The 12,762-nt window shown below is 37.0% G+C and overlaps 1 protein-coding gene across 1 annotated transcript in view; it reads left to right on the top strand.

The window, feature by feature from the left end:
* The window catches only part of ptprq (protein tyrosine phosphatase receptor type Q), a 197,557-nt gene extending 185,030 nt beyond the window's left edge, over positions 1–12,527 (top strand). Inside the window, 5 exon segments of the mRNA XM_043708887.1 lie at positions 355–480; positions 2,580–2,728; positions 3,417–3,552; positions 7,626–7,749; positions 10,325–12,527. Coding sequence (XP_043564822.1) covers positions 355–480; positions 2,580–2,728; positions 3,417–3,552; positions 7,626–7,749; positions 10,325–10,362 — 573 coding nt within the window. The 3' untranslated portion in view covers positions 10,363–12,527.
* The last annotated feature ends 235 nt before the right edge of the window (positions 12,528–12,762 follow it).

A 12,762-nucleotide genomic window follows, 5' to 3' on the forward strand; every position in this document is an offset into this window, starting at 1 on the left:
TCCTCATGACTATCTACTTATATACTTTCTGAAGAACAATATGCTTTGTCTCACCAGCACCTAGGTTTCTAGGAGAGTAAGGAAGTGGTACTCCCTTGCTTGGGAAATCCTAGCTCCATCTGCATTATTGGCTTTTTAAGAGGTAGAGGTCCTGCCTCTCAGAATGTTAACCAGCAGGTCCCAGTTTAGGTTAGGACACAAAGTTATGATGAGAGTTAATATTGAGTAATTTCAGTCTCAAGGCATTTCACAAACTGTGCAGGTAATTTTCATCTTATGGTATGCAATACTTGAAGTTATTAACAGGACATATTAAAATCTCACAACATTGTTGCATTATTTATTTCAATTTAGATTAAATGTCACCAGTATTGGCCTGAGGACAACAAGCCAGTAACTGTGTTTGGGGATATTGTGATCACTAAACTAGCAGAGGATGTTCAGGCAGATTGGACTATCCGAGAACTGAAAATTGAAAAGGTACATAACTGCTATTCTAGTGAACTCACTGAAATTGATATGATAATATGTTGGAGGAATTTTTGATAGTGAAAATTATGTTGTAAAATACATCTTGTCTAATTTGAAAATGGCAACTCAATACTATTCTGTTTAGCTATGTTGTACATGAATAGAAGCTTTCAAAATTTTCATGATGGAACTTAGGCTTTATCATACCTTGTCACTGTAAATGTCTTTGTACATCATGAATATGATACCTTCATCAAACTGCAGAGATTAAGGCGTATCTCAAATGATTGAACTAATTTTGTTAAATACTTTTATACTTTTCCATTATAATTTTATCATTGATTGAAGAAACGTTACATTTTGGTGGTTTGACCTCAATAATTGTTCATTGTAACTGGTAAAGACAGGTGTCACATCAATCTGTGAACCTCATAGTAAAGTCAAAAGTCATATGACACCAGGTTACAGTCCAAAAGGTTTAGACAAAATCACAAGCTTTCGGAGCGATGCTCCTTTGTCAGATGTAGTGAGAGGGGGCCCACTGACACAGAATTTATCAGCAGAGAGTGTCTGCCCCAAATCAATACTGACACTTCCACCTCATAGTAAAAAGCTCCACGTTTGGGGAGCAACAGTGTCAGCAATATTGAATTATTGGAAACATTAAAACAATATATAACTTGAGATTTGATTGATATTTTATATATTTTTTTGACTAGGGAAGGGGCATTCTGATTTTGTTTCATTCTTAGAGTTGTTCCTGTAAATAAGGTGACAGGAAATCTGGAGACCTGTTTGTGTACATGTATTTCTAATGAGGTTTTACGGTCCTTGAAGTGAAGAGATGGAGATCAGTTTAAGGTATTAAAAACAGAGATAGCAACAGGGGTCCAGGGACACACACAGATTTAGAAAATTCCAGAAGGGATTTCTATCAAAGGTCATTCAGTATATCTATATGTGCCAGAGAATGGAGGCAAAAGTGCTAATCTCTGGAAAGAAATGCTGCAAGACCACTGGAAACTGTGTTTTGAGAACCTGTGTTTGCTCTGACGTTTGTGCAACCTTGAGTTTAGTTTACAGATTATTTAAGGTGTCAGGAAAAGATACCAGCTGAAGAAAAAGCATATGTTGAATGATAAGAAATTTGCTGGAAGGAAAGAGGTTGTAGCTGTGCCAACTTAAGCAAGAAGCCTTGGTGCAGAATTAGTGGTAAATTGTTACTAGGTATTTTGTGTTTCTAATGATATTGTTGGAATGAAAGGAATGTCTTTTTTTTGTTAAAGGTACACTTGTGATGTTCAGGAATTAGATTAGATTCCCTATAGTGTGGAAACAGGCCCTTCGGCTCAACCAGTCCATACCAACCCTCTGAAGAGTAACCCACCCAGCCCCATTTCCCTCTGACTAATGCACCTTACACTACGGGCAATTTAGTATGGCTAATTCACCCGACCTGCACATCTTTGGACTGTGGGAGGAAACTGGAACACCCAGAGGAAACCCACGCAGACACGGGGAAAATGTACAAACTCCACACAGACAGTCACCCGAGGCTGGAATCGAACCTGGGACTCTGGTGCTGTGAGGCAGCAGTGCTAACCACAGTTTAAAATGAACAGTCTATAGTTTAGAATGAACAAAAGTAAAAAAAAAAATCTGGTCTATCAAGCCAGGTTTCACAGTGGGATTTGACTTGAACAGTATTACCATCACTTGGGATCCTAACAAATATGATAACCGTGCATAGTCCTATCCTCAATCAATGTTTATTCAAATATATTTCCAGCTTAGGTAGTTGAACTGTGATTCTAATTGCAAATCCTAGCCAATTTTCCTGAACCCATACTAGCAATGCTTCAGGTCAGTTATGGTACTAAAGCTAAGATCAGCCTTGAGGTATATACAAATTCACTTAAATTGTCTGAAATTAAAAGCTTGAACTTTACATGTGTCAAGATAAAGAAATTAGTATCACTTCAGGGAAACTGAACCAACTTAATTTAAAATCCCTTTAGGCATTCTTAACTTGATATAATATGCTGTACTGCAATATAATTTAAGGTCTTAATTTTCTATCTGCTTTCGATTAATTTCAATTTGAGCAGTATGGTGATTATATGATGGTGACTCATTTCAACTTTACTTCATGGCCTGAACATGGTGTTCCTGAGACTTGTGCACCTTTGATTCACTATGTGAAGCTAGTTCGAGCAAACAGAGCCAATGATAACACTCCTATTGTTGTGCATTGCAGGTAGGAACTTGCTGAACAAAACTATTGATCTATAGTACCTCATGGTGTTGGAGGAATTATTATTCCCAAGAAAGTTTTCCCTGCTCCACTGGAGTTAAAGTATATTGTTATTGTAAAATGTGATGCATTGTGTGCATTTAGCTGTGAAATATGGAACATTACTTAAAAAAATAATTTTAGTCATGTAAATGATTAACAAATTTCGAAGACAATACTAACAAATGTTGGGACAGTGATGCAGTGATAGCCTTCACTGCTGAATTTCCCCTCACCCTTTCCAATTTTCCACAAAGAAACATCTGACCATAGTTTAGTTTACAGTTGAAGGAAAGTTTTGAAGTAAATAGTTGATTTTCTGTTCTTGATTTTAAAAATCATAATTGACTACAAAATCAAGTTGTACAAATTAATGTATTTTACTGTAAGTGAAGCAAGTTGGAAGCAAATGTAGATAATGGCTAAAAGTAGTAAGTACAAACTATAGTCATATTTAGAATATCATAAAAGAGCCAAAACAGAATGTAAAGAATTAAATATTCATTGTAATTTCCATTTACGATTATAATGCTAAATCTGGAATATTAATCTGTTGTTGAATGAACAAGTGGTACAGTAAGTCCTGGAACTAATGGGGAGCATATTGTATATAGCTGACAAGGATGTGTTCTTTTGGATTTCTCATTGCCAGTGCTGGAGTAGGAAGGACAGGTGTCTTCATTGCACTCGATCACCTTCTACAGCATATGAACCACCATGACTTTGTGGACATTTTTGGATTTGTGGCAGAGTTAAGAAGTGAACGAATGTGCATGGTGCAGAACTTGGTAAGTGTAAAATTTCCACAGAAGTAAACAGATTCTGTGCTAAAATAACCAGATCATCTTTGGTTCCCTTTCCACCTTAAATTGAATGCCAAATTTTAAACATCTCAGCATAATTTCATTTGGACCTTTTTGACATTGCCTGTGACCTCTTAATATGTTGGAGGTAGTATCTAGCCTATGTCCTTTCAAACAGCAAACTAAATTCTCTGACTATTGGTCTGAACTGAACAACCCAAACCATAGATGGTGGAATTGGAGACAATAAAAATAGTCAACAAACAGTTACTCAGAGCACAACTAAGTTTATAAAGGTGGATTTAAATTAAAGGCGTTGATATTTAGCCTCCAAAAATGGAAAGGATGATATAATATAATTCTGACTGCAAGACAATCACCAAATATGCTGACATAAAAATATGCTGTGGTGTAACAAGACATGCTATATGTCAATCAGTGTTTGAGTGCTTTAAATCCTTCCAATAACATAATGCACAGAACTCAGTGTAGTATCTCAACCGTGACTTAACTATTGTCTTATCAAAGCATTAGTCGCTCAGTTTTTTATTCGTTTTTGAGATGTGGGCTGACTAACTGGCCAATGTTTATTGCCCTTCCCTAATTGCCCTTGAGAAGGTGGTGGTGAGCTGCATTCTTGAACCACTGTAGTCCATGTGCTGCAGAATAACCCACAATGCCCTTGGCGAGGGGTTTCAGGATCTTCCCCCAGCAACATTATGGACGCAGTGGACAATCGGAAACCAGGGGATGTGCTGTATCTGGATTTCTATAAGTCATTCAAAAAGGTGCTACACAAAAGGTTGCTGCATAAGATAAAGGTGCACAGTATTATGGGTGATGTATTAGCATGGATAGAAGACTGTTTAAATAACAGGAAGCAAAAATAGGGATATATGAGTGTCATTCAGATTGGCAATTAGTGGCTAGTGGTGTGCCTCAGGGATCAGTTTTGGTGCTGCAATTGTTTACAATTTACATAGATGATTTAGAGTTGGGGAGCAAGTGTCGTGTGTCAAAATTCGCAGATGACACTTAGGTAAGTGCTAGAGCAAAGTGTGCAGAGGACTCTGAAAGTCTGCAGAGGGATATAGATTGGACAAGTGAGTGGGCAAGGGTCTGGCATAGATATCCAGGAGCTGAGAGGATTGACCTCCAACAACCAAACCATCTTCCCATGTTCCAGGTATGACTCTAACCAGCAGAGAGTTTCCCCCAAAACCCATTGATCCCAGTTTTGTGAGGGGTCCTTGATGCCACACTCAGTCAAATGTGGCCTTGATGTCAGGGGTAGTCACTCTCACCCCACCTTTGTAATTTAACTCTTTTGTCCATGTTTGAACTAAGTTTATATTGGGGTCAGAAGCTGAGTGGACCCAGTGGAACCCAAACCAGTTGTCACTGAGCAGGTTCCATCACTTTACTGATGATTGAGAGTAGAGTAATGGGGTGATAATTGGTCAGGTTGAATCTGTCCTGCTTTCTGCATACAGGCAATGCCTGGGCAAATTTCCACATTGTCTGGTAAATGCCAGGGGAGCATCAGGTTCTGGAACATACATCTTCAATACTGCTGCTGGAATGTTGGCAGGGCCCATACTCTCTGCTGTAGCCAGTGCTTCCCACCATTTCCTTATATCACATGGAGTAAATCAAAGACTGGTATCTGTGATGCTGGGGACCACTGTTGGAGGCCAAGATGATTTTTCAATTTGGCAATTCTGGCTGAAGATTGTTGCAAATGCTACAGCCTTATATTTTGTACTGGTGTATTGGACACTTCCTTCAATGAGGAATGGGATATTTTTGGAGTATCCTCTTCTGTTGAATTGTTTAATTGTCCACCACCATTCATGAATGGATGTGACAGGACTGAGGAGTTTAGACCTGATCTGTGGGTTATGGAATCACTTAGTTCTGTCTATGACTTGCCACTTGTGCTGTTTGGCATGCAAGTAGCCCTGTTTGATAGCTTCACTGGGTTGACACCTCATTTTTAGGTTTGCCTGGTGCTGCTTCCTGACATGCCCTCCTGCCCTCTCTATTGAATGGGGGTTATGCCAGGCAATGAGGTTGCAGATTGTGCTGGAGTACAATTGTACGGCTGATGATGGCCCACAGTGCCTCATGGATTCCCAGTCTTGTGTTGCTATATTGGTTCAAAGTCTGTCCCATTTTATACGGTGTTTGTGCCACACAACACAATGGAGGTTATTCTCAACATGAAGGCAATACTTCATCTCTGCAAAGACTGTGTGATGCTCACTTTTACTGATACTATGATGCATTCACAGCAGGCAGATTGGTAAGGTTGAAACCCTCACCACCTACTGCAGACTCAATCTAGCAGCTATATCATTTATGATCCAACCAGCTCAATCAGTAATGCTGCTACTAAGCCATTCTTGGTGGTGGACATTGAAATCCCTCATCCACAGTTTATTCTATGCCCTTGCCACCCTTAGTGTTTCCTACAAGTATTGTTCAATATGGAGGAGTACAGATTCATCAGCCAATGGAGGATGATATGTGGTAATCAGTAGGAGGTTTCTTTGTCCATGTCTCATCTGAAACCATAAGAGTTCATGGGGTCCAAACTCATGTTGAGGACAACCAAGGCAACTTCTTGCTGACTGTATACGACTGTGCTGTAACCTCTGCTGAGTCTGTTTTTAAAATCCTACCAAGAAAAGATACTGAATGTAACTTGCCTTCTTTAATAGTTTTTCCTAACCATACTTCCAGTCTTGCTTGAAAAAGCCAGTTTCTGTCATGGGTATGAGTGAAAAATGCATGTGACTTATCGTGATTGATATAGAAAGCAGGGTTCTGGATTACCTGAGGTTTACAGAGGTAGGATATGGGAGGTCAGTAGAAATGCGTTGGAATAGTTCATTCTATGTAACCAATGTTGGTTTCAGTGGCTGTTATGTAATTATGTGATTTTAATATTATTTATTGTTAATTTTGATTTTTGGCTTTTGAGTTAGTAACGTGAACTTTCTGTATGTCTGAAGTTAATAATTAAGTTGTATTTATGTAGGCATGGTGATTCAAAACAGTTAAAGGTCTAACTTAAAAATGAATAGATTTTGTGCATCATTAATGGATTTTTTGTTGAACTGAGATTGTTTTGTGACCCAGAAAGGTAAATAATAGTGCCTCAGCATTTGTTAAACTTCTGAACATGTTTTTATTAAGCTTAAGGAAAATTCCCGTCACTTAGAGAAAGAGATCTTTTCATTTTATTTTGAGTTTTGAACAGTCTTGTGAAGTGCTTCAGAAAAGATGCTTATGATCAAAGAAATCCATTTAAAATATATCCAATATTACTAATTAGAATTTGTGAATGTGGAGGAACTTTATCACATGTTGTTCAGTTTTATCCAACAATTTAAGAGAGATTGTGAAACTTACAATTTTTCCAAGCATAGGTTTAAAGAGACAAAATGGCCAGTTGTGGCTTATAATACGCTGTATCTTTTATAATTCTTCAGTATGATTCAGATTTCTTTGGAAAAGTAAAAGCAAAGTCAAGTGATTTCTTCTAACCCTCTCATCAACTGTCTCTCAGGCACATAGCTATCTTTTGCTGTTTAATCTTGATGATTTTGTAATGCCACTCCAGTTAGGTTATGATATATTTTTGGACATTGTTCCATTTTGGAAGAATTATAACTCCAGGAAACTGTACAAATGATTTTTTAAAATTGAAATTAATATATTTCTAATTATATGCTTAAAGTTTACAGTAAACCAGATTGCTCCATTGCAATGTTTTTGATGCAGATATTATTTTGGAAAAGAGCTGAAAATGTGTTGCTGGAAAAGTGCAGCAGTTCAGGCAGCATCCAAGGAGCAGGAGACCTGCTGCGCTTTTCCAGCAGCACATTTTCAGCTCTGATCTCCAGCATCTGCAGTCCTCACTTTCTCCTTGATTATTTTGGAAAACACAATTTAAGTTATATTTTAATAATGAATTTATACATTTACCAATTTCAAATTATTTATTTAGTTTCTTAATATTTAAAAATATTTCAATGTTTAATTGAATGCAGGCTCAGTACATGTTCTTACATCAATGTGCTTTGGAGCTATTGAATAACAAAGGAACCAGTCGAGCGCTGTGGTTTGTAAATTATGCTGCTTTGCAAAAAATGGACTCAGTGGATACAATGGAAGGTAATAAGACGAGTTTAAAAAATATGTTTAATTATAAAATGGCCCTCTTTATAATATTTATAGAGCTAAAGTGCCCAGTTACTACTCGGAGCCAAAAATAAATTGAAGCATATCCTGAAAATTTTAGTGATCGATGTTATTATATGAGCACTTGGTATGTTCATATCAAACTGCCCTATCCACTTTCTAACTCAGGTATTGAATGTTTACTGCACAGACTCATGCATCCATTCAAAAGGCAGAAAGAAGAACTTGATATCATTATATAAAACATTCACATAGTATTATAGGTTTTGAAATGTCACATTGCAAGCATTCTTATGCTATCACTCAGAATAATTTCCAGTATATATTTACCAATGTGCCTCTTCCTGCTCTCATCCCATAACACTTAATACCACAAATGCAAATATGTTGGGTAGCTTCTGTATTGTCACTATTTAAAAATATTTTATGTATGAATAAAGCTCTAACTGTACTATATTCTTTGTATGACTCTCAAAGATCACATAGAACAGGGCTTACTGGAGCTTAATGGTAGGAAGTGTTCCTGCGAGTAAGCAGGAACTCTGTGGAAGACTGTTAGGTTTCCAGTCATAGAGGCAGAGTTCAAGTCACAGTCTTCATTGTCAATCAAATGGGCAAAAAAGTCTTGCAAAACTAGTCACACCTACTCTTGACCAGTTATAATGAAGCCGTCTAACACAACAAAGAGGTCTAAAATTTATAGTACTCCAAATTCCCTGCAGAAGTAAAGGAGTGTAGTATTTACTAAAACATTGAGAAAATAATGAAAATATAAATAGATATCTTTTTATGAAGAGAGCTCAGATTTCAATTTGGCATTGGTGCTTTAGCCTTCTGAAAATATTGTGCTCATCTTGTATTTCTGGACACTTTCCTAGACGGATAAAAATGATCATTGAAGATCCTACAACAACAGAGAATAAAGTATGTCTTCAACAATTGCCAAAAGTCATAAATGACTTAAAAATCATTTCTGGTTACTGAATTGGTTACAGGGTATATCAAAGCAGGAACATTTTACACACAGGAAACTGATGGGAGAGAAATTTTGCTCTGCAGTTCTGCCCAAAACTAATTTTATTTACCTAGCTTCAGGCATGCAAAGGCTGCCCATGCCCAGATGCGTGGTGCCTAAACTGAACTTCATTCTAAATTACTGAAGGGATAGGAATATCTTGACAAAACTGTATTTATTGCCCCTCTCCATGCCCTTAAGAAGGTGTTGATGAGCTGTTGGAGATAACAATAAGTGCTGGCCTTGATAGGGATACACACATCACATGGTGACACTTAACAGCATTTAAATTAGGCTCTCACCTTTCTGGGGTGCGCTAGTGGCTACGTTGCACCTCTGTTAAACCATTAGAGAGGTTGGCCATTTTAACTTTGGGAATGACCACAGCCTGCACAGAAAGGTTGGTGGCAGCTGGAATCTACAGTTTGTTTCTTTCAAAATATGTAAATCTTTTCAGGAAATTATAAGGTTTCTTATGTAAATTATAAGGAGATCAGACGCGCTGCAATATTTTGGGCTTCTACGTCCACAGCTTTTCACTCACTATTGTGGCTTTTAAGAGATGTTCTGTCCTGTTTTTCTTGAATTGGGGGATTGACACCATGGTGCCAGAATGTCTCCTTCAGTGGGCAAACAGCTTTGAGCTTCCTTTTTTAAAAATTAGACAAAAGAAACATAAGTGGGTGGAGCCAGGCTCCTACAGACCCAGGGTTTTAGTTTTGCTTTCAGTTGGGGGCTTTTGGCTGTTGAAGCTGATAGATACAGCTCTCTCTCTCTCTCTTTCTGCTGAAGAAAAAAACCTTGAGTTCTCTCTCTACTGCGAAATATTTTCCTTCAGTGTTCCTGTTCCTGGACTGGAGATAGCATGTGAGATAAATCTGTTTTCCTGAATTTGCCTTTTCCCAGGGTGTGTTTATGATATGCTGCTATATTGGAACAGTTGATGATTAGTAGTTAAGTAATATATTATCCTATTGAGTATTTCAATAGATTTAAAATTATGCCCATTTTTTTTGTTTGCATTTTAACTGTTTCTAAGAATGAAGTGTGTTTTGCTTAAAGCCTAGTAGTGGATCAATTGAATCACATTTGGAAACACAGAACCTTACACTTTAAATAAGATAAAAGTTAAGGTGTAGGCTATCTCCTTAATGCATTTTGAGGGGATTTAATCTGGTATATAACACAGCCTTAATTATAGAGTTGCTGATAAACATTCAAAGCTGTAACCCCTTACCAAAAGAGACTATTTTTATGGATTCCACCACACATGATGTCCTGATCCCCCATTAATGCTAACACCTCCTTTGGCAGTGTGGTCAGGATTCGTACTTGGGCGGGGGGGTGGGGGGAGTGAGGATGGTGGGTGAAGGTGTAAGACGATTACCATGACTCCATAGATCTGGGTTAAAATTGGTTCCCTAGAGAATCTGTATGGAAAAAGTGCCATTAGCAATTAAATCATATGTGGCTTCTGTACAGGATTAAAATTGCTATGCTGTTAATACTGATTTTTCCATTAATTTATTATAGGTGATGTGGAATTGGAGTGGGAGGAAACAACCATGTAATTCTCAGACACTGCTGAAAGATATTAAGAAGGTTACATTTAATTCATTTCAGTGAGCTCTTGTAGCACAATAGTGATGCTGCTACCTCTAGACCAGGAGGCCTAGGTTCAAGTCTCACCTGCTTGATTAGAAAATATTTAAATCATTTCAGGAAATTAACTTGGACCTTCTATGAGTAGGCGCCAAACTTAACATCTAAATAGACTTCTTTAAATTACTAGCGCAAAACATTCCTTTATAACTGTGGCTTTTATGAAATGCTTTTTTATATTTTGTGTTTGGTTTAGAATGATCAATTAATTAATAGTCTCCATAGTTTTGCATATATACTGAATGCTAATTTTCAATTCTTGTATCTCTATCATTAGCACCTTGTTTTCACTCTGCTGCTTCTTTTTGTTCTTTTGTAATTTATTGCAAATTTTCATTGTGAAGTGAGCCAAATAAGTTGTAAAATTTTATTTTTCATGACACTTGTTGCTTTTGCTGTGCATAGTTTAGATAGCAGTGTGTAACTTTATGTGAAAATCATGTTTGGCTTGGAAGTTAATATAAATTTAAGTTCTGCATATTATTTTAATTACCAAAGTTTTATTGTGACTTTTGATTTATCTCTACTTCTGATCCAATAGTCTCCCTTTAGTGTCAGTAGCTGAACTCTTCTCACACTGGCAGAATAGTCTGTTGTCCTGAGCAGCTGAACACTCACCCCTCTGACACCATAGAGATTAATCTCCCAGTGCAATTCAGACTGTAGCTCTTCAGGGACGCTTTACTGTTTACATACACTATCCCATACCAGCTCAAATAAAGCTTTGGGTTGGCCCTTTTTTTTATCTGGATGTAATTCCATTCTGTAATTCTAAGTATTCTTTTTTACTGTGCTGAAGTGAAAAAACTCTGTTTTGAGAAACCAATCCATTTTAAATTTAGTTTGCACTGTGAACCAAACTTGTACGAGTTTATGTAAGAGTTAGGAAGAATCTTTAACTATTAGTTATTTTAAAAGGTTTATACATAGTTCTGAGGATACTTAATGGAGCTCTAATGTACACACTTGCTTGAATTCTTTCTCTCTATTTTAACTTAAGTGTGAAGTTGTTCATTTTAAATTGTTGAAAAGAGCGACAAGTATCCAAAGCTTTCTGATTTGCACCTATCAGAACAATTGCAAGAATTCTAAATTTCAGACAATTGTGCCAATTTATACCACATTGAAAAAGATTTGCTTACTGATTGGCAGATTGACCCTGATTAGCTGAGGCATGAACATGGAAAAAGCAATGAGTAACTATAGGCTCCTCATGCCTCCAGGTATTCAAAAGAGGCTCAAGCATTGCACACATTCTTTTTGTTTGCAAAGAACAGATCCCTGTGTTTGAATATCTGTCACTTCTAATGAGTGGTACTGCTTATACAGGTGGTTCTGCTGTAACACGCGTTTTATCAGTGTGATTTAGCTATAGTGCAATTGACCAATTGTGGACATTGTTTGGATAATGCGAACTTTATACTGAACATGTGTAACAATTTTCTATTAGTGATCTTCTACAGCGCCATTTTCTTATAGCACGAGGTTACGGAGGAACACAAATGTTGCATTGTAGCTGGTCGAGCTGTAATAAGTCATAACTGAGCAACAAGTAAATTTGAATAACAAGCTAGCCAAGCCATTTCACGTTGTTATGATGCCACTTTTAGGATGCTACCATCAGTCTAAAAAGCCATTCAGCTTATCACACAATAATGCAACTTCACATATGAATTTCAACTGCCAGTATGATACTAAGTACCTAGGTTGTATAGTGCAACAATTGGTTGATCAAAAGGTGAATTAACCAAATTTAATGAAAGTAGCTGAAGATTGCATTATATCAAAGGAAGTGGCTTGTAAAGATGCCAGAAATGGTGAAAAACCTGAGGATTGGGAACAACTTACATCCTAGCATAGGAGGAGAGAAAAACTGATAAGGAAAGAGAATATGAAAGTAAGCTAGCAAGTAGCATAAATGTTCATGGTAAAAGCTTGCATTGATACATGAAAAGGAAAAGATTAGCAAGGACAATTGAGTGCCCATTACAGAAGAATTTTTCAAACTAAAAGGATGGAAAAAAAACAAAGTAGCTACTTACTTTTTGTCTTTCACAGAAGATAAGATAGAATCCCCCAGAAATCCTCAGCAATTAAGCAACTTTTTAACTAAGGAACTGTAAAAAATTAGTATTAGTAAAGAGAAAATTTGAAACATTGTTTGGATTGAGAGTGATAAATCTCCTAGATCAGGTGAATTTAATTCCAAAGTGTTGAAGGAAGTAGCTATAGAATAAGTGGATGTATTGATGATTATCTTTCATAATTCTTTAGTGTTGTCCATGCTTTGGACACTTTGGCTAGTTTCT

The sequence above is a fragment of the Chiloscyllium plagiosum genome, chromosome 19 (assembly GCF_004010195.1).
Source record: "Chiloscyllium plagiosum isolate BGI_BamShark_2017 chromosome 19, ASM401019v2, whole genome shotgun sequence".
Lineage (NCBI taxonomy): Eukaryota > Metazoa > Chordata > Chondrichthyes > Orectolobiformes > Hemiscylliidae > Chiloscyllium > Chiloscyllium plagiosum.